At 47.3% G+C, this 20,228-nt stretch overlaps 1 protein-coding gene across 1 annotated transcript in view; it reads left to right on the top strand.

The window, feature by feature from the left end:
• Positions 1-20,228, top strand: part of PIEZO2 (piezo type mechanosensitive ion channel component 2) — a 151,493-nt gene that overhangs the window by 127,987 nt on the left and 3,278 nt on the right. The window contains exons 37-47 of the mRNA XM_049698180.1: positions 995-1,247; positions 2,212-2,344; positions 3,425-3,572; positions 3,664-3,878; positions 9,997-10,155; positions 12,559-12,706; positions 13,801-13,989; positions 14,286-14,378; positions 15,571-15,743; positions 17,921-18,049; positions 19,247-19,326. Coding sequence (XP_049554137.1) covers positions 995-1,247; positions 2,212-2,344; positions 3,425-3,572; positions 3,664-3,878; positions 9,997-10,155; positions 12,559-12,706; positions 13,801-13,989; positions 14,286-14,378; positions 15,571-15,743; positions 17,921-18,049; positions 19,247-19,326 — 1,720 coding nt within the window. The remainder of the gene's footprint in view (positions 1-994; positions 1,248-2,211; positions 2,345-3,424; positions 3,573-3,663; positions 3,879-9,996; positions 10,156-12,558; positions 12,707-13,800; positions 13,990-14,285; positions 14,379-15,570; positions 15,744-17,920; positions 18,050-19,246; positions 19,327-20,228) is intronic.

Below are 20,228 nucleotides of genomic sequence, written 5' to 3'. Positions count from 1 at the left end.
GACAGCTCACTGGGCAGCTTCGTCCAAGGTCAACACCAGGGCGACTTGTGGTCCACGTAGCATCTCATTCCAGGAAAGTCCTGCTTCCTCAGCCCTCTCTTCTGCAATCCTCCCTCCTGTCCTTACCGGCCCCCTTTATCCCACTTCCTTGAAGCAAAAACCAGGCTCTGCAGGACGCATCACAGACTCTCACACGTGGGCCAGCATTGTTGGAGTAGAGAATTTGCAGGTCTGTTCCTGGGTCAGCCGTGGTGATCCCAGGTGATCCCAGGATTCAGGTCTTGTGGTGCAGGCTGGGGGAGGAGCAGCACCGTAATTCCAGTACAGATATTAGGTGAGCACAGGGCGGGGATCAGTTCACCCATGGTCACTTCAGCTCCGTACTGCCGGTGCACGCTGTCAGCACAGCAGTGTGTGCTGGAAAGCACTTCCGCTCAGGGAACCAGCTGCGTTGATTCTGTTTGACTTCCACCCCATCATCTGTCTGCATCTCCACTGAAGAGCCAAATGCTATGGTCTGTGCCCACCGCCTCCACTCTGCTGGGACCGTTGGAAAATTATAGATGATGCTCTTTCTTAGAATCCTTTGCACTGCTTTGGGTTTCTAATCTTTTTTTAAATTTCAGTTTTATTGATGTATAATTGATGTATAATTGACAAAGTTTTATTGATGTATAATTGACAAATGAAATTGTAAGGTATTCAAGGTGTACATGTAGTGATTCGATAAACGTATACATGGAGCAAAGGCTCTCTCCCTCTGGTTAATTAGTGCATCCAACACCTCCTCACCTGCCTCTCTGTCTTTGTTTGGTGACAGCATTTAAGTTGCACTCTCCTAGCCAGTTTCCGCTGTACAACAGTGTTGTTAGCTACAGTCGCCCTGTTTTACGTTTATCCTGAGGGATGCTCTGGTGGCTGGGATGTCATAGGGCAGAATCCCAGCCCCCTCCCCGGAACGGCGAGCTGAGCTGTCCCTTCCTTGCCTTCTCAGTGCCACGGCCTGTGGGACGAAGATGACATCGCAGACAGTGGCTCTGACGAGGTGGGCTCGGACGACGCGCTGTCCCTCAGCCACGGTAGGAGGGGTTCCTCCGACTCCCTGAAGTCCATCAACCTGGCCGCGTCCGTGGAGTCGGTGCACGTGACCTTCCCCGAGCAGCCGGCCGCCATCAGGAGGAAGCGCTCCAGCAGCGGCTCCCAGACGTCCCAGGACTCCAGCTTTTCCTCCAATAGGTCCAAGAGAGGTATCTGTCACACGGTGTCCCCAGGCTGAACCATTTCCCTGGTTCCAGTGGGTCCGGGGCAGGGGAGTTTGTTGGGTGCTGTCGAGGAGACAGATATTGTGATGTGAAAAGAATGTACTTTGCAACCAGACAGACGGAATTCCGAGTCCGGGCTGAGCTGTTTGTGTGGCCCGGGGCGATCACATCACTGTCCAGGGTGTCTGTCTGAGTCGTCCCCGGGACGAGGATTCCAGGTCGTGGAGAAAAGTGGCCAGCACGCCGCCTCGTACCTAGTGGGTGTTGGATACAGGGTAGTTATAAATCATATCCAGAGATTCTGCTGAGTATACATCACGATTTATTTTGAAAATACATTTTAATCAATGGGAACTTTTAGCCAAACCTTCTTAGTTATTTCCTAAGCTAGTTATTAATTTCTTACTCAACAGCCAGTAGTAGGAAAGTACATATGCGTTCCAGTTGCCCCTCTTGGGGTAAGTGGGCTTTTGTGTTGGTAGTGCTTCTGTCTGAAGCCTTCCAGACACTCTGTATTCATCAGCAGAAGACATTTTTCAGGCAAGCACTGGCAGGTCGTCTCCTATTTGTTTTACAGTTAGAGACATTTGGACCTGAAAAAAGGCATGGGTCCTGGACCCAATCTAGAAAACCCGCAACAAAAACCTGGGACCCCACTGAGCACGATAAAAACTGTTCTACGGTCTACTTCCTCCTGGGACAGAGGTCCCACCGCGGCCGAGGAAAGAGCCAGCAGTGGGTGTGAAAACCCACGGATGCCTTTGGCTGTGGAAGCAGAGTTGAGGCTGCAGATTCCAAGTTCTCCGCCTCTGTTCTTACGGGCATCTGTGTGTCTCACCTTCTAAACAGCTTCAGACCATCCTCTGTCCTGGGGGCGGCGGGACTTCTGCAATATTTACGTCGACAAACCTGCAACTCACGGTGCATCTCGGTTTCTTTTTACTTTCAGGCAGCACAAGCACCCGAAACAGCAGCCAGAAAGGAAGCAGTGTTGTGAGCGGCAAGCAAAAAAGCAGACGGGAACTTTACGTGGAGAAGCTTCGAGAACACTTAATCAAAGCAAAAGCGTTTACCATAAAGAAGTGAGTGCGTGAGAACGCCTTGGGGCTGGGGAGCTGGTGTCACTTACTCCACATCAGCCAGAGGTGACGAGTGAAGTGACTTGTCCCACCACAAACATCATCTGCTTCAGGCAGAACGAAATAGCCCATCGTGATACTGCTTTTAAAAATCACTTTCCAATAAGGATGATTTATTTTTACATCCACTGCATTTCTAAACAGACTTTTTCTATTTGAACACGGGCTCACCGTGTGTATTTCCAGGCATATGAAAGAGTCCAACCAGACAGAGAGGGAATGAAGTCAAAGCTGGAAGGTTCTTAGAGATACACTTACCCCATAGAGGGAAACCGAGGTGCACACGGGAAGTGGTTGGTCTGTCCTGCCGCCCAAGTTCACCAGCTGAGTTCACAGGCCCCTCCCCCAGGTGACAGGGATGCAGAGACAGGAGTGGAAACGGGGGAGGTGCAACAGGGCTGGCCCTGAGTCTGGGCTCTGAGACCGAGGGCGCTGCTCACCTGAACGTGGCCTTGAACTGAAGGTGGAACCCAGAGCACAGTGAAGATGGGGGGACAGGGGCTGGGCAGACAAGCCAGGGCCAGGGCACAGGGTCATGAAGGATGGAGCGAGGTGAGCTCCAAAGCCCAGGGCGCTGCCCGGGACCCGGGGGACACACGGAGGAGCAGGGGCTGCGTGGCATTTCCTGGGTCTCAGGCAGGACCACAGGCCCCGTTTGCTCTCACCGCAGCCCAGGCCTCCCGCCTCATTACTTATCACACCTTTTACAGAAGTGCAGAGGGCTGGGTAGCAGGATCAGGGCCTCACAGGTGGAGAGTAATCGAATCAGGGGATAAACCGGCCCCTCATTTCCAGGGCTACCGCTCCATTATGCTTCAAGGAGAGAAGAGGTCTGTGGTCCCGTCGGCCATGAACTAGTGCACAGTCTCTGTTGGGGCAGGAGCCCCCCTTCCCCCAGCAGACTGTCCTGAGGTCGGGGGCAGGGGCTGAGAGCTGGTGGGAGGAGGGAAGCAGAGGATGGAATGCTCTGATCACTGTATCCCGTGGCTCCTGCATCCCCCTCTCCGGGTGTCTGTCTGGCAGGACCCTGCAGCTCTACGTGCCCATCAGACAGTTCTTCTACGACCTCATCCACCCCGACTACAGCGCCGTGACCGACGTGTACGTGCTCATGTTCCTGGCAGACACCGTCGACTTCGTCATCATCGTCTTCGGCTTCTGGGCCTTTGGGGTAGGTCGGGGACCAAGGCCACTGCACACCAGGGACTAGCGCTGCTGTCCCGTGGGTGCCACCGGGCCTGAACCTGTGGTCTCCCCCCCAGAAACATTCAGCCGCGGCCGACATCACCTCCTCGCTGTCAGAGGACCAGGTCCCTGGGCCCTTCTTGGTGATGGTCCTCATTCAGTTCGGCACCATGGTGGTGGACCGGGCACTGTACCTCAGGAAGACGGTGCTGGGGAAGGTCATCTTCCAGGTCATCCTGGTGTTTGGGATTCACTTCTGGATGTTCTTCATCTTGCCTGGTGTGACTGAGAGGTAAGGCCTTCGGAAGCTAGAGCCGTGCGGGCCGCTTTCACGCAGACATTTTCATAAGGATCGGCCCGTAGGAGAAGGGAAAGTTAGGGGGTTTAATCAATACTAAACTCAGTGTGAAGCCAGGGCGTGAGCTGACTCCTCAGAAACGTCATCACTGCGTTTTATACGCATTCTCAGACCTAGTGCTCTCAGCTAGGGAGGGGACGGGCTGAGCGGTCAGCGCACACCTGGGGTCCTCGTGCTGTGACCTGAGCAGTTAGAGAGACGGACTGGAGTGCGGTGTTAAGAGCGTAAGGGGATGAGAGGACGCAAAGGTGTGTCACATGAGAAGTGGATGAAAAGAACGGAGTCTGTTCAACTGGTAGAGAAAGGGGGTGCAGGTGACGAGGGGTCTGCCTCACTGGGTCCTTCTGAGGGGTAAACACAGCAGCCCCCGTGCCGCCGCTGCTGCCGTTAATACAGCTATTGCTGTGAAGGTGCCTTGGAGGCCGAGGACTTGGGTAGGGAAGGGCTGGCGCTGTCCCAGGAGGGGGCTGGAGGCCGTCTTTCCCTCTGTCCCTTGAGCCCCCAGCTCTGGCCATGCTGACCCTCCTCGGTGCCTCCTGACAGCCTCTCCCCTCCCCTGGCAGGGCTCCCCTCCCCAAGGTCAGATCTCAGACCAGAGGGCACGCCTCCACCCAGAACGGTGCTGGGGCCAAGTTGGTGCTTCACGCATGAGCGGATGAATGAGTCAGTCCAGGAAAGAAAAACCGAGGAGACCCCTATCAACAGGAAATGCAGGCAGACCTTGGGGATACGGCGGGTTCGGTTCTGATCACCACAACAAATCGGGTGGCAGGAATCTTCTGGTTTCCCGGTGCCTATAAAAGTTATGTTTACACCAAACTGTAGTCTATTAAGTGTGCAATAGCATTATGTATTAAAAACACAATGTTTATACCTTAATCTAAAAATACTTTATTGCTAAAAAATGCTACCCATCACCTGGGCGTTCAGTGAGTTATAGTAGTAACATCAAAGATCACTGACCACAGGACACCACAACAAATACAATCGTAATGAAAAAGCCTGAACTATTGCAAGAATTACCTAATTGTGACACAGAGACACGAAGGGAGCAAATGCTGTTGGAAAAATGGTGCTGACAGACTTGCTGGACGCAGGGTGGCCACAAACTTTCCATTTGTAAAAATCACAGTATCTGTGAAGTGCAGTAAAAGGAGGTGTGCCTGGTATCGGCTCTGGTAGACGATGAAAGCAAAGGGTCTGCAGAAGGGGAGCAGGGAACTGTCCATATAACATGAGAGGAGTGACCTTTTTAAGAACATGTCATGAAAAGGGCTTCATGTGTACCACCAGTTTGATCTCTTTATCAGACCTCATGAGTCATTCACAGCCAAGCCTTAGGAATAACCTGTCCGTCAAGCTGGTGAGCACCATTTTTGGAGTAGCAAGTAATGCAAATGGATTTTCCTAATGCTGTTCAGAAACCGACTCAGATGTAATTCTCCACGAGGAAACCAAGTCTCTTCTACCAGTGGCTAGACTGACGTCTGCCCCCACCTGAATGTTCAGGCTGACTTTTTGACCTCAGTCTAGGGAATCATTGCTTTGTGATAATAAATGGTGGCAATGAAAATATTTTAAAAGGAAAATTGGAATTAGGATCATCTTTCCTGAGTCTAAAGTAGAACTAACTGTATAAAGGGTTGTTACTCAGAAGACACCCAATAGCTCCGTAAGCCTTCCATTCCACGCCGCAAACTAGGGGAGTAAATGTAGCTCACATGATAAAGATAATTCAGAATAGGGCAAGCCGTGTGTAAAAATACTAGAATTTGGTCATGAGAACATTGTGAATCTTATTTTTTTTAAAGAGTTGGTTTTTTTAAAATTTATTTTTGGCTGCGTTGGGTCTTCGTTGCTACGCGCAGGCCTTTTCTAGTTGCAGCGAGCGGGGGCGACTCTTCGTTGTGGTGCGCGGGCTTCTCATTGCGGTGGCTTCTCTTGTTGTGGATCATGGGCTCTAGGTGCGTGGGCTTCCGTAGTTGTGGCACGTGGGCTCTGTAGTTGTGGCACACGGGATTAGTTGCTCTGTGGCTTGTGGGATCTTCCCAGACCAGGGCTAGAACCCGTGTCCCCAGCATTGGCAGGCGGATTCTTAACCACTACGCCACCAGGGAAGTCCCTTATTTGTTAGTCTTTAAAATAGAATAAGTACAATTTTCTCTGTAAATATTTAATTATAGCTATCTCTCAAAGCAGACAAATAGGCCAAATTTAACACCCAGGATAGCTGGATGGTGAATTTTGGTAATTTGTCTGATATTTAAAAGCATCAAGGAGGCATGCTCCAGCAGCTCTCATTGAAATTCTTAATTTCAGAGAAGAAAAGACCTTAAAAAGCTTTCTAGACCTACTGTCTAATTTTCCAGATGAAGACAGGTGAGCCCATATGGAAGTGTGACCTCCCCAGAGTCACTCAGCCAATTACTGGAGGGACCAACCCCCAACCCCAGGGCTCTTGGCCCTACTGTGTGCTGCAGCTACTGTATACTGCACCTACCGTATACTGCACCTACTGTATATTGCACTCCTGCCTCCACGGGAAGCATCCCATACTTGCTTCCAGGAAGATTTTTTTTTTTAGGTAACACAACCTATTATTTCACTCTGCAGTGTGAAAAGGATTTGATTATTCCAGCCAGTCCCAAGAGAGAGTTCCAGAGCCCTTGAGCCTAAATCTTTGCCGTGTCCTGACAGGGGGTCCAGCAGAGACCAGAGCTCCCAGAAATACTGCAACAGTGAAGCCACTGAGAGTCCTTTTAGCACTTTAGTCCTTTTAGGTCAAATCGGCAAATGGTTTGGTTATTCCTGCTTGTGTTGGTGTCCTGTTGCTGCCGTAACAAATCGCTACAAAGTTAGAGTTTAAAGCAATGCAGGTGTGTCGTCTTGCAGTTCTGCAGGTCAGGGGGCAGACCCAGGTCTCACTGGACTGATTCATGTGTGTGGGCAGGGCTGTGGTTCTTTCTGGGGGCTCCAGGGGAGCATCCACCTCCCGCCCTCTTCCAGCTTCTAGAGATGCCCATGCTCTGCATCTCTCCTCCTCCATCTTCAAACCCAGCATCTGTTCCCCTGCCGCGTCTCCCTCCACCCATGGCTGAGCAAGGCTCTCTCCCGCTAAGGACTCACTGACTGAGGCCACCTGGGCAGCCCCGGTTGCTCCCCCTCTCCAGGTCCCCGACCTTAGCACGTCTGTCAAGTCCTCTTTGCCATGGGAGGTCACACGTTCCCAGGTTCTGGGGACTAGGATGTGCACGTCTTTGGGTGGGGGCTGGGGGCATTCTTCTGGCGACCACGCTGTCCTGCCAGGCTTTTGAGGAGGTCGACAGCCTAGCGACAACTCCTGCCAACCAAACACGGCTGAAACATCTGCTCTAAGGACCGAATGAATGAGAGCTTCTCTGGGGTGTCTTACAAGTCGTGCACATTCAATTCAAGTTCACGTTTATCGAGCACCTCTTAGGTCCAGGGCAGCAGACCAGGAGAAAAGGGCTGTGACACCCACGTGAGCAAAGCAAGGGCCTGTCGGCCTTTCACGGCCTTTCACGCACGGGGCTCCCAGGCTCCCGACACTGTGAGAGCCACCAAACTATGGCCACACAGGTCCTCTGTTCTCCTGGGATCTCACCTTTGGGTCTCAACCTAATGGCCATCCCTAGTGCGACAGACTAATCTGTCTTTGGTTTTGGATCTTTAGTTCAAGATATATTAGGATTGGTGAGCCTCTGGCATCACTGCCCGCATGTCAGTGACAACATAATTTCTTGACATTTCAAACTGTGCTGCTACTTTTTTTTTTTTTTGGCGGTACGCGGGCCTCTCACTGCTGTGGCCTCCCCCGTTGCGGAGCACAGGCTCCGGATGCGCAGGCTCAGCGGCCACGGCTCACGGGCCCAGCCGCTCCGTGGTATGTGGGATCTTCCCGGACCGGGGCACGAACTCGTGTGCCCTGCATCGGCAGGTGGACTCTCAGCCACTGCGCCACCAGGGAAGCCCTGCTGCTACTCTTTAACCTCCAAAATTCATTTTTCTTCCTTCAAATTTACTGAAAATTTCATTCATTGTTTAAAGAGAAACCATTGATTAATAGTCATATTGTCTAAATCCTTTCCAGACAAGGAAAGCGTAAGGGGAGAAATAGATTAGGAGTCTTTTAAGCCCTACAGAAGAAAATTAGGGCTACCGGTCATAACATTGAGGACAAGGAAGCTCGGATATCTTGAATAATGTATCTGATAAATGGCTTTTTCTGTGTGCATCACACCATATAGCCCGCAAATATCCAAGGGTTCCCTACGGTCTACACAGCTCTGCACGGTAGGTGCCGAGGGAGACGGGGAGGGTGTGACTCCAGCCTCCGGGAATAAACCATGCAGAGACGCCACAGACAAACGCTTCCCAGTACACGACAACCTCAGTGTCCCTAATTACGGTTAACGTGATTGCTTCCGGATCTGTAGGTTAACTAGTACTTATTCCAAGTTGACCCACTTTAACATCATAGAAAGGGAATTATTTTTAGTAGGTAAAACAGGGGCTGGACCTTTTATAAAGAATAGAAGGCAACACAGTTTTAAGTCTTTGATTATAATTTTGATAAATATAGAAGAATTCTTTCCCATGTAGTTTTTATATCAAGTATCTGTAAAATCAAAGGGCATTTTCCTGGAGAGATAAAAAAAAATGTGATTTCCTAAAGTTCTACCAATATGGACAGTTCCTAGAAAGATGAGGAACTGGATAGTTGATGGGGGCTCTCCGTAAAGTATCTGATATCTTACTGGTAACTTGTCAAGCGCCCACCATGGTCAAGTGCAGTTAAAGTAATTCATTAGGTCCTGAAATACCGAGGCTGGGTTTCTCCACAGCAGAGACACTCAAAAGCAACATTTCTGAGATCTTTAGCTGCCGACATCCACGTGGAGGCCTCTAGGCCCCCAGACACATAGGCCCACATGCTCCTGGCTTGTTCTTAGATCTTGTCAACTAAAGAATAGCTGTTCTCAATGAAAAAATAGTACATGTTTTCTTCTGGTAACAAAATTGAAAATTAATAAGACAAATCCAGGATACAACATAAGGAGTAATACACTGCTTTGTCTAAAAAACTTAAAGTATCGCCCTTAATTTTAAACACAGGGAAGATTATACTTAAGTCTTACTGAGTTGAAAGTCGGATTCATTTTTAAAAATTTGTACTAATCATGTTTGAGACTCACAGGATGCCGCATTTATCCAAAGTTAAAAACGATCCTATAGGTCATCATTCTTTGAAAATGTGTTCTAATTTTTTTTCCAGTGTGAAATTTAGTTCCACTAAGTTTTTGCTCAGACTTACGCTAGCATTCATGAACTGTTCAACACTATGGGCCTCTTCATTAACTGTCCACCAGGAGGAGGAACTACCATCTCTAGCTCTGAGGATGTCATTAGAAAAAGGCAAGTTAGTAGATCAGAGAGTCATGGATTTTTAGAGCGAGGGAAACTTTTCATATAGACATTGATGTTTAGAAAAATGATGGCTTGAGGAACAAACTCCATAGCAAACAGAACTGGAACCAAAATCCAGGTGTCAAAAATGTATTAATCCCTGACCTGTCTTATGTATGTATAGCAAAAGAAAAAAAGATGGGGGTTCATTTCTCAGAATTCTTTCTCCTACATCTTCCAAATTATGCATCTTGTCAAGTAAAAACCACATTTTGGTTTTTTCTTTGTTGAGCTTCAATCTGGACCATGATAGCGGCACCATCAAAGTCCTGAGAAAATGTTTACTAGTAAATCCACTTAACAGTCATTTATTTTAATTCTGGCTGAAACAACCGAATCATGCTCTAATAAATTGGGGGCACATTCAGAGCAATTTTTTTTAATCATTAGATTTTCTGACCCCACCTCTTGCCTTTTGAAGAGATCCACTATGTAGAGAGAATTTACTGAATTGTCTTTAAGTGCCAGATGGGCAATTAGGCTTTTTTAAATTTATGCTAAACTGGTGTCCTTTTGTTCCAGAAGAGTATTCCATCCTCCACTTTTCTGTATTTTCACATCTCAGGAAATTCAGCCAGAACCTGGTCGCCCAGCTTTGGTACTTCGTGAAATGCGTGTATTTCGGGTTGTCCGCCTACCAGATCCGCTGCGGCTACCCAACGCGGGTCCTCGGAAACTTCCTCACCAAGAGCTACAACTACGTCAATCTCTTCTTGTTTCAAGGGTGAGACGCTCTGTGCTGTCACAGCCACTCACAGAGCGGGGCTGGCCGCGGGACGGCATTGTGTCCCCTCCCTGGGAGGGAGTGGAGAAGAAGCTGGTGACCTCAGCATGTGGGTCCCTGCAGGGCTCCTACAGTGTTTGACAGGAGAGCATGTGTGGCCCTTGAAACGCCTTTTTGTGTGTGGTTCCACCCACCTGGCCAGGATGCTGCTCTAAAGTCAGCCGCGTGGGTTCGTTTTCTATTTCTGTATCGTGTATAATTACACTGATAATATTTCAGGATGAAAAATTGGGCTCCATGATCCTAAGTATTAATATATTCTGGGCACAGTGCAACAGAATATTTGGAATCTGGAGTGTTCCAAAATGCCTCTGGAATTTTGCTTGTGCAACAAGCCATCCATGGGAGGGGCATTGATTCCACTAATGTCGCCTAATGTCAACCTGAATGCCACGCGACTTGCCTGTTCCTGGTAGGAAGTTATTACCACTCACACGGACATGTTCGTTCTTCTGTGTGAGGGTTTCAGTGTGAGCATCCCCTCCCGGTTCCCATGGAGATTATACCACAGGGTGAAGGGTCAGGCTGCTGGGGCACTGCTGGCCCCTGGAGCATTGCTGGCCCCTGGAGCACCAGACGTGGGGACTGGGGACTCAGTCATGGAGGAGTGTTGAGTGTGCTCGGATGTTGAGAACCACCACGCATGTCAGAGTTTCACTGCATGCTGCCCCGTGTGGGGAGGGGGCCTGACACGTCTTCAAGGGGGTGGAATAGCACTCCCTTCAAAGCTGAGGAGCTCAGGGGAGAAATCCGGGTGGCAACCCAAGCTGCTGGGAGGGTCTGGGATGAGCCCCAGCCTGGAAGGAGCTCTGTGTCGGTCAAGAAACAAGGACCAAACCCAGACCCCAGAGGAGCCCAGGCCATCCCACTTCCAGCTGAAATACAAGGGACTGAGCCAGGGTCTCGATAGCCTCAGTCACCTAGTAGGTCCCCCAGCCGTGGGCCCTACTGTGCCCCTGATGACGTGGCCACGCCTGATAACTTTTCTCACCTCTCCTCATCTTTCCCCGACCAAGAGTATAACCTTCCCTAGCTCATTCGACAGCAAAGCCCCCATAATTCAATAATCCTACGACCAGCAGATTCTCATAGCAGAAGCAAATGTTTAAAATGAACTTATTTACAAAACAGAAACAGACTCACAGACTTAAAGAATGAACTTATGGTTACCAGTGGGGAAAGGATAGTTAGGGAGTTTGGGATTGAAATGTACACACTGCTATATTTAAAATGGATAACAAACAAGAACCTACTGTATAGCACAGGGAACTCTGCTCAATATTCTTTAACAACCTAAATGGGAAAGGAATTTGAAAAAGAATATATACATGTATATGTATAACTGAATCACTTTGCTGTACACCTGAAACTAACACAACATTGTAAATCAGCTATACTCCAATATAAAATAAAATTTAAAAAACAAAAAATGTTGAGTGAAAGAAAGGCACCGAAAAAAGAAGAAAAAAAATGAGAAAAGAAAAAAAACAAAATCAGCAACTTGAAAAAATAAATAAAAAAGTAAAATTGTGTTTGCAGATGATATGACCTTTTTAAAAATTTTTTTTTAACTGAAGTATCGTTGATTTACAATGTCGTGTTACTTCCTGCTGCACAGCAAAGTGATTCCGGTATACACACACACACACACACACGCACACACGCGCGCGCGCGCGCACACACACACACACACATAACCTTATAGGTTATTACAAAATACTGAGTATGGTTCCCTGTGCTATACAGTAGGTCCTTGTTGGTTAGCTATTTTATATATAGTAGTGTGTAGATGTTAATTCCAACCTCCTAATTTATCCCTCCCCCCATATGATCTTTATATAGAGAAAATCCTAAAGACTCACTCAAAACCTGTTGGAACTAATCAACATTTTCATTCAGTGAAGTTGCAGGATATAAAATCAACATATAGAAATCAGTTGTATGTTAAATTTAGCCAAAGATAAATGTAGCCAAAGAAGTGAAAGATTTGTACCATGAAAACCATGACTTTAATGAAAGAAACTGAAGACCCTTCAAACTTATTTGAAAAGGGAATTCCAGTTTGTTAAGACCATTAGCAAAAAAAAAAAAAAAAATTAATCTTAAAAATGAAAAATACCTTTTTCAAAAAGGTATTTTTGTCAAAAGACAAAAATCCTTTATTGGACTTACAATGAAAAGCAGTTGTATTCCAAGTTGGATTTGACCATAATGGTCACCTTGAGAATTTTTTCTGAGTTGTAAGGGCTGAAACAATCAGGACCTCCATGAGCCCTCGGGGTTGGCCAGGTGATGGGGGCCCATCCCACAACTGTCCCTGTAACAAGACATGGTTCCTGCTAGGTTCCGCCTCGTCCCTTTTCTGACGGAGCTGAGGGCCGTGATGGACTGGGTATGGACAGACACGACGCTGAGCCTGTCCAGCTGGATCTGTGTGGAGGACATCTATGCTCACATATTCATCCTCAAGTGTTGGCGGGAGTCGGAAAAAGTAAGCCAATAATGATGCCTTAGCCCTATTTGTTTCTCTTAGATACAGGCTGTTATTAATAGGAACTTCTGCAAATTTTCCGGCCAAATAAATGAAGCAGAAACTACTAGGACCTATAAATGCCCCATTGATTTCACCCCACGCGAGTTAGGAATCTTGGACCTGCTGTTGCCTTAGTGAGAATAGCATCCAGATTTGTTCTTCTTCTGGCAGCTGTATATTGTGGTTAAGAAGAAGGTGTATTGCTGTACAACCCAATAATTCTGAAGTGGCTCATTTGAGAGCAAGAGGGAATGAGATGTGCTGGAGAAAAGTGGGGTCAGGTGGCTGGGACTCAGGGTCAGCCTCTGATTACTCTTTGATGAGGGACAGACAATGTAACATCCTGTGCAAAGGAAATTGAAGTGCAAATATTTGCATATTCTGCTAGGTTGGATATTAAGGTTGACATATGGATAGAATTACTGATATTTAAGGGATGTAGTCCAGCCTCCTGAGTAGCCCTGAAGGGAAACAGGTCCTGGAGAAGCAGCAGCTAAGCAAGGAACAGGCCTGTAGACCGAGCGGTTTCCACGACACGTGGCAAAGCTGGGCCCTCCACCGCCCGCAGCCTGAGCTTGGGGCTGGGGAGCCCTTGATGCAGCAAACAGAGGTGATTCCAGTGTGGTCCTGACAACGTGTGTCATGAATGAAGTTAAAATGTTTTCCGCCCACCATGCTGGGGAGGAGCCCGTTGAAAGGCACAGGTTTTGAATATTCAGCAATTTAAAATATCCTTATCTCGCCTGATCCCTTAAAACCTGAGGTTTATTCAGCAGAGGCTTTGGTCCCTTGGTCCTTAGGTCAGCCCCCAGCAAACCCACATAGCCCTGTTAAGGAGAAAGCCGCTCAGGCCGTGACGGACCCTGTGCTCCGTGTAGCGGGATCCTCGCAGCCCTGCATCACTGCCTGCCTTGTTCCCGGGTTGGGACAGAGTGGATTCAGAGCAGATTCAGGACCCAATGCAGGGCGGACCCCGTGGTTAGAGCGCCCGCCCTTCCCCCACCCGCTTTTCCCCGGGGACCCCGCCTGAGCGCGTGGCCCTTCTGTTGCAGAGGTACCCGCAGCCCCGGGGGCAGAAGAAGAAGAAGGTGGTCAAGTACGGGATGGGGGGGATGATCATCGTCCTGCTCATCTGTATTGTCTGGTTCCCTCTGCTCTTCATGTCTCTGGTCAAATCTGTCGCCGGGGTCATCAACCAGCCCCTGGACGTCTCGGTCACAATTACCCTGGGCGGGTACCAGGTAACCGCGCCTCCCTCCGGGGTCTCCCCCCTCCCCCGGCCCCTGCCAGTGCCTTGCCCAGCCGTGCTTTTCCCTGATAACCACCCAGAGGACTTACTTAGGTTTTGCGGACATACTTTCTGTCTGAATTTTGACTGTTCTGCAAATATGTGATATGTGAGCTAAGGGGCAGAAGACAGTGAAGAGAGAGTTCTGTTCTAGTTGTGGGTGATACACGACCTAATATTTTTCTTAGAACCCAGGATGCAGAGAAGTGCTTTGGAATAGTAACCATCCTGTGTGTCTTTGTTTTCCAGCCTATTTTCACAATGAGTGCCCAGCAAAGCCAGCTGAAAGTTATGGACCAGCCAAAGTTTAATAAATTTATTAAAGCTTTTTCTAAGGACACTGTAAGTAAATGCATGGAGTCGGTCTCGATGAACACCTGTCATATCGACCAGCTGACTGTTGTCACCTTATTTATTCACCACTTTACCATGGCCTGAGCCGGTGGGCGGGACTTTCTGGGGGTTATTAGTCACACACAGCAGGTTCCTGGCCACTGGCCGCTTTGATCATCTAAGATGTTACGTCTATATTATCAGACATGTGATAATAAACATATTTCTAATTCAGAGTATTTTCATGATAAGCACAACAGGTGTTGATCCTTTATAAATTTTTTAAATTGTGGTAGATATTGATCCCTTTAACTGGTAGGGAATCTATCCTAAGGAAATCATTCAAAATATGGAAAAGCTCCAAGAGGTGCCTGTTTGTGGTGGCACGCTCCGCCTTAGTAAGAACTAGAGGCAATTTGGGATTCAACAAGTAGGGAATGAGTGAATCAATTACAGCAGATTTTTCAGGCAACTTCCTTTGTAATAAGATAATCATTACAAAGATGATTTCATGGCACGAAAATTTCTCAAAATGAAACATAACTTTAAAAAGACACTATTATTTTTAAATGATTTAAAAAATGAAGATATGCATCCTCTACTGTATAAAACAGGGATGATGTTCTGGTGACAGAGCTGTGGTGGACATCATCCTTTTCTCTACATTCCATGCTTTTAATAAGATGGTAGCATGATTCTTCATAATTAAAATTGGCTTTACAGATGATGCTTTTTATTTAAATAAAGTGATTAGGCAAACAGATGCTGTTCTCTTTTGTAAAATGATCGGCCTGTAAGTGCACACTGTCAAAAGTAATCTTGAGGAGTGCACAGCTGTGAGGAAGGGCCCCGATGTCCTGGGTGGATTAAATTTGACTCTCTCATGAGATGGACGTTCCCCAATAGCTGATAAATGTCTTTCTTTAGTGGGAAGGAAAAAATGACACTAAATCATCTGATTTTTCTTTACTGTTTCATTGGAATGATTCCATGGCCGTGGGTGTGGCAACATCACCACTGGGGTTTGGTGATGTGACTGGAGCTGACAGTGTCAGAACACACCAGGCAACCCATTGTAGGGAGGTGCCTTTCAGAGGAAGAGATTCCCCCTGGATACGGTCAGTTAAAGGGAAGAGTAGTTACTTTCTTACACATCCTCAAGTATGTATCTGTTTATGCAAGTGTATTTGTGTGCACACAGGGTGCTATGCAATTTCTGGAAAATTATGAAAAAGAAGACATAACAGTAGCAGAACTGGAAGGAAACTCAAATTCTTTGTGGACCATCAGCCCTCCCAGTAAGCAGAAAATGATACACGAGCTCATGGATCCCAATAGTAGCTTCTCTGTTGTTTTTTCATGGAGTGTGCAGAGGTAGTTACTGTATTTCCATGCATAATTCCCCCTTCCCCAACCTGAACTCGGGGCGGGGGTTGGGGGGTGTGGAAGGATACACACCTCAGATTAATTCTGATCTTGGTTCACATTACTTCCTGGGAACATTCATTCGATGCTACAGCTAACATTTTTGTTTATTAAATAATGATTTGCCTGGGAATCATTGACAAAACGAAGAACTTCTTAGTTTTCCTTTTTTCTACTAACTTCAGCTTTAAAGAGGCTGGCAATGAGATCTGTGACCAAGAGAGAAAGGTGGAAAGAAAAGAAAGAGGGTGATGACTCATAACATGAAACTGAGTCAGGTGAAGTGTAACATTTCCCTGAGCTTGGGGGTCTGGTCTTAATCACAAAGGACTTGCAGCGCTGGGAACCCTGATTCACCCTTGCCGGCCTCCAGCACTTGGGGAGCCCCAGCACCTCTTTTCTCCGAGCCTGAGCTGGGAGAGCCTCTGGGCAGTCCCAGGACGGGAGAGCAGGGAGATTCCTTCCCACCCCATCTGAGCCTCTGGCCAGCCTGCGGCCACCACGCAACACGTCTCGCAAAACGTTCTTGCCTCCGAAAGCCCGACGTGTCCGGGGGGCCGTTGGGGGGCCTGGACGTAGTACCCGGTCTGATTAGCTCAGTTTCCTTCATGACAGGCTGTGACTCAGGACTCTGGGCAGTCCCGTGATAGGTTTGTTGGGTCCACAATACCAGCTTCTTGGTTGGAATTAAGAAAGAATCATGATAGGTAAGGAAGAAAGCCTTCTAGAATCTGACTTCACAAGGAAGTAGTAAGAAGTATTTTGAAGGAGGCCGCTCAGAATTTAAAGAACTCCTTCTTTAATCTTATTTTCTCCTTTTAAATGTCCCAAACTCCTCACGTGGAATTCTGTACTGGCAAAAATGCACTTCCTAGCCCTTCCTTTGAAGAGCCACCAAAAGAAATTAAAAATCAATTTCTGATTGAACATTCTGCTTTTGATTGAGATATAACTGACATGTAGCATTATTTTAGTTACAGGGGTGCAACATAATGATTTGATATTTGTATACGTTTCAAAATGATCACAAGAAGTCTAGTTAACATCCATCACCACACAGTTACCAAAAATTTTTTCCCTGTGAGAACTTTTAAGATCTACTCGTTTAGCAACTTTCAAATATACAGTACAGTATTATTAACTACAGTCACCATGCTGTACATCACATCCCCAGGACTTACTCATGTTATATCTGGAATTTGTGCCCTTTGACCCCCTTCACCCATTTCATTCACCACCACCCCACCTCTGGGAACCACCAATTCATTCTCTGTATCTATGAGTTCAGGTTTTGTGTTTTTATTTTTAGGTTCCACATACAAACGAGATTATATAGTATTTCTGACTTATTTCGCTTAACCTGGATGAAACCTGATGGCATTAGGCTATCACAAATAGCAAGATTTCACTCTTTTTTTATGGCTGAATATTCCTGTGTGTGTGTGTGTGACATCTTCTTTATTCATTTATCTGTCAATGTACTTAGGTTGCTTCTGTATCTTGGCTATTGTAAATAATGCTGCAGTGAACATGGGGGTGCAGATATCTTTTCAAGTTAGTGTTTTCATTGGCTTTGGAAAAATACCCAGAAGTGGGATTGCTCAGTTACATGGTAGCTCTATTTCTAACTTTTTGAGGAACCTCCCAACTGTTCTCCATAGTGGCTGCAGCAACTTACATTCCCACCAACAGTGCACAAGGGTCCCCTTTTCTCCTCACCAAGAGCACTTGGTAACTCTTGTCTTTTTAATGATGGGCATCGTGCCATTCTGACAGGTGTGAGGTGATATCTCATTGTGAACTTTCTTTTTAAAACATAGATTCTCTGAGTCCCCATGGAGACTAACGTCACTGGGTTAACATAAAGTGTTTCAGAATCCCTGTTAGATCATCAGGGATTTCTCTTGTGTCCCCACACTCTCCTCCTCACCTGTATCTGTGTTAAAGGTGTCTGAGGCCTCCCTGGATGTCTAAGAGGCTGGCTGTAAAGGTGAGGAGGACAGGTTGAGGTTGACAATTGTGGACACAGGGAAACTTGGTGAGATTAATAGTTCAGTGAGTTTTTAACCTCTCCTGCAGACTTCTGAATAACCACTGACATTGAGCTCTTTTTTTTTCCTTCACAGAAACATGAGTCTGGGTGCAAAAGCCGAAATAGCAACAGATAAGCTTTCTTTTCCTCTTAAAAATACGACACGAGAGCACATTGCTAAAATGATAGCTGGCAACAACACAGAAAGTTCCAAAACGCCAGTGTAAGTTGATTGTCATTTTTAATACAGTGTTAGAAGGTGTGTGTATCTGGTCCAAATCTCCTCTACAAATACGTGTGTGCAAGAAACGCCATTTCTTCCTTCTTTGGTAACTCAAGTGAGCCTGTACTTAAGAGTCCTTGATGGGCTGGATCAAAGCGCATCTGCTCTCCTCCCGCCCCCCCTGCCCAGCTCGTCCGGGGACGACTGACCTCTTCTCTGGGGAGCAAACCTTGCTCTCATCTGACCGTAATCACCAAAAGCCAGGGAAAGGCCCTGGGAGACCCTTTTCTACTATTACTCCTGTCCCTGGGGCACCAAATGCCTGGCTAACAAATGGGCATGAGAAGAAGGCAAGGGGGTGGGTGGAAATTTGAGGGGAAAAACTGTATCTTAATATATTATCCTGCCACACAATACTCCACTCCAAACATCTGAGCTGTGACGTTTAGATTCTAACATGAGAACCAGCAGGAGAAAAACACTGCCATTGGTCCAAAACTGCTAAGTAAAGTATTCCAGACGCCCACCAGCCGCAGCCCAGCTCTGTCCCCTGTCTGCCCCAGCCCCAGGTCCAAGTGCTGAGTGTGAGGACTGCCACGATGCAGCCCTCAGACATGGTCCCTAAAGCACCCCTTGTCAATCACTAAACACTAAGGGCCCCTGAGAACCGTCGGATCCTCCCCCATCACTTCCTGGATGAGAAAACAGCCCTGGAAAGATGGAGTGGCCCATGCGCAGGGTGGGCTAAGGGCTAGGATGCCAGTCCTCTGCCCCCCCGCCCCTCACTCCCGTCTCTGGATCTGCTCGGGCAGCCCACTTCACTAGAGAGAGTTTTGGAATCCCAAAAATTAAAATTGGAAGAGTGGTAGGATCCTAGCAAGAAAGACAGCCCCTGGCTTCAGAAAAGTCACAGATGTGGGAAAATCTCTGCAGCAGTTTTTAAGCCATTAACCAGCTTGTGTACAGAGTTGGCATGAGTGTCTGGTTAGAACCTGGTGAATTTATTCAGCTTCAGAGACTTCTCATTTTAATGGAAACCGATAAACTATGATGACTGCACATCGCGTAGTTATAGGAAGACTCTCCCCATTACTTGTTTGAGATGAGGTCAAAAATAGCACCAAGAACAACAAAAAAACAATTTTGCATGGGTAAAACAACTAAAACCTAATTATCCTTTTTTCTCTTGATGCCCAGGACCATAGAAAGGATTTACCCATACTACGTGAAAGCACCCAGTGACTCTAACTCCAAACCCATAAAGCAACTTTTATCTGGTAAGAATGAGAAGGAATTGTTTCAGAACGTTTCTCAATCTTTCTTTTATTCAATGTCTGTAGTTTGCCTTTTCAGCCTTTATCAAGCTCCTTTCCAGTTTTCTTCCCCGTGACATGGTTTGCAAGAAGCATAAGGCTCTGAGCGGTGTCCACCAGCAAGAAGGGATCATTTACTCACCTGGGGGCGTGTTCTTCATCTTCCTTTGTTCATTGATACAGAACTTGATTGACTTAAATCCACGTTCAGTGACATGTTAACTGATTCATCAGAATCTGTTTGTTTCTATTAGCAACCGTATCTTGGGCAGAAAACTGCCTAATACAGCGTTAACTCTGAAGGCCCCACGATAAGAATAAAAAGATGGCAGGAAATGGACTTGATTCAGCCCGAGGGTGACTGAGTACCAGTAGTAGGGCTCCATCTATTAAAGCTCTCAGCCAGCAAAAAAGTCACCTCCTCTGGGAAGTCCTCAGGGATCATACCACCCAGAAGTGGTCGCCCCCAGCTAACAGACCTTGTCAGTGCCGGGGGTTGCCACGTGCCCATAAATAGTGCTTGTGTGCATGGCCTTTCCCATTGAACCAGGCTGCGTGCAACCTGGTGACCCCTTAGCACCTCCTGGAGCACCTTCCTCCTGGAAGGCACTCAGTAAACGGTGGTAACATGAAGGAATCCATCAGTTCCATCAACAGTCAGCTACTGGGGTTTTTAAATGTCTAATTAGTTGTTTGGAATTGTCAGCCAAGATGCTCCGGTGATGGGTCTCCATTCACCCTGTGACTTTGCTGCTGTCTCATGTAGCAACAGGACTGGCCTCTTAGAGAAAGAGAGAGACCCCCACGGCCAGGCCCCCTCCTCCTTTTCCTCTCACAGAGCCGATGTGCCCGTGTGTCCCCATCCT

This window comes from Orcinus orca, chromosome 15, assembly GCF_937001465.1.
Source record: "Orcinus orca chromosome 15, mOrcOrc1.1, whole genome shotgun sequence".
Lineage (NCBI taxonomy): Eukaryota > Metazoa > Chordata > Mammalia > Artiodactyla > Delphinidae > Orcinus > Orcinus orca.
Note: the sequence above shows the minus strand (reverse complement) of the source record. Positions and strands in the feature narration are given on the sequence as shown.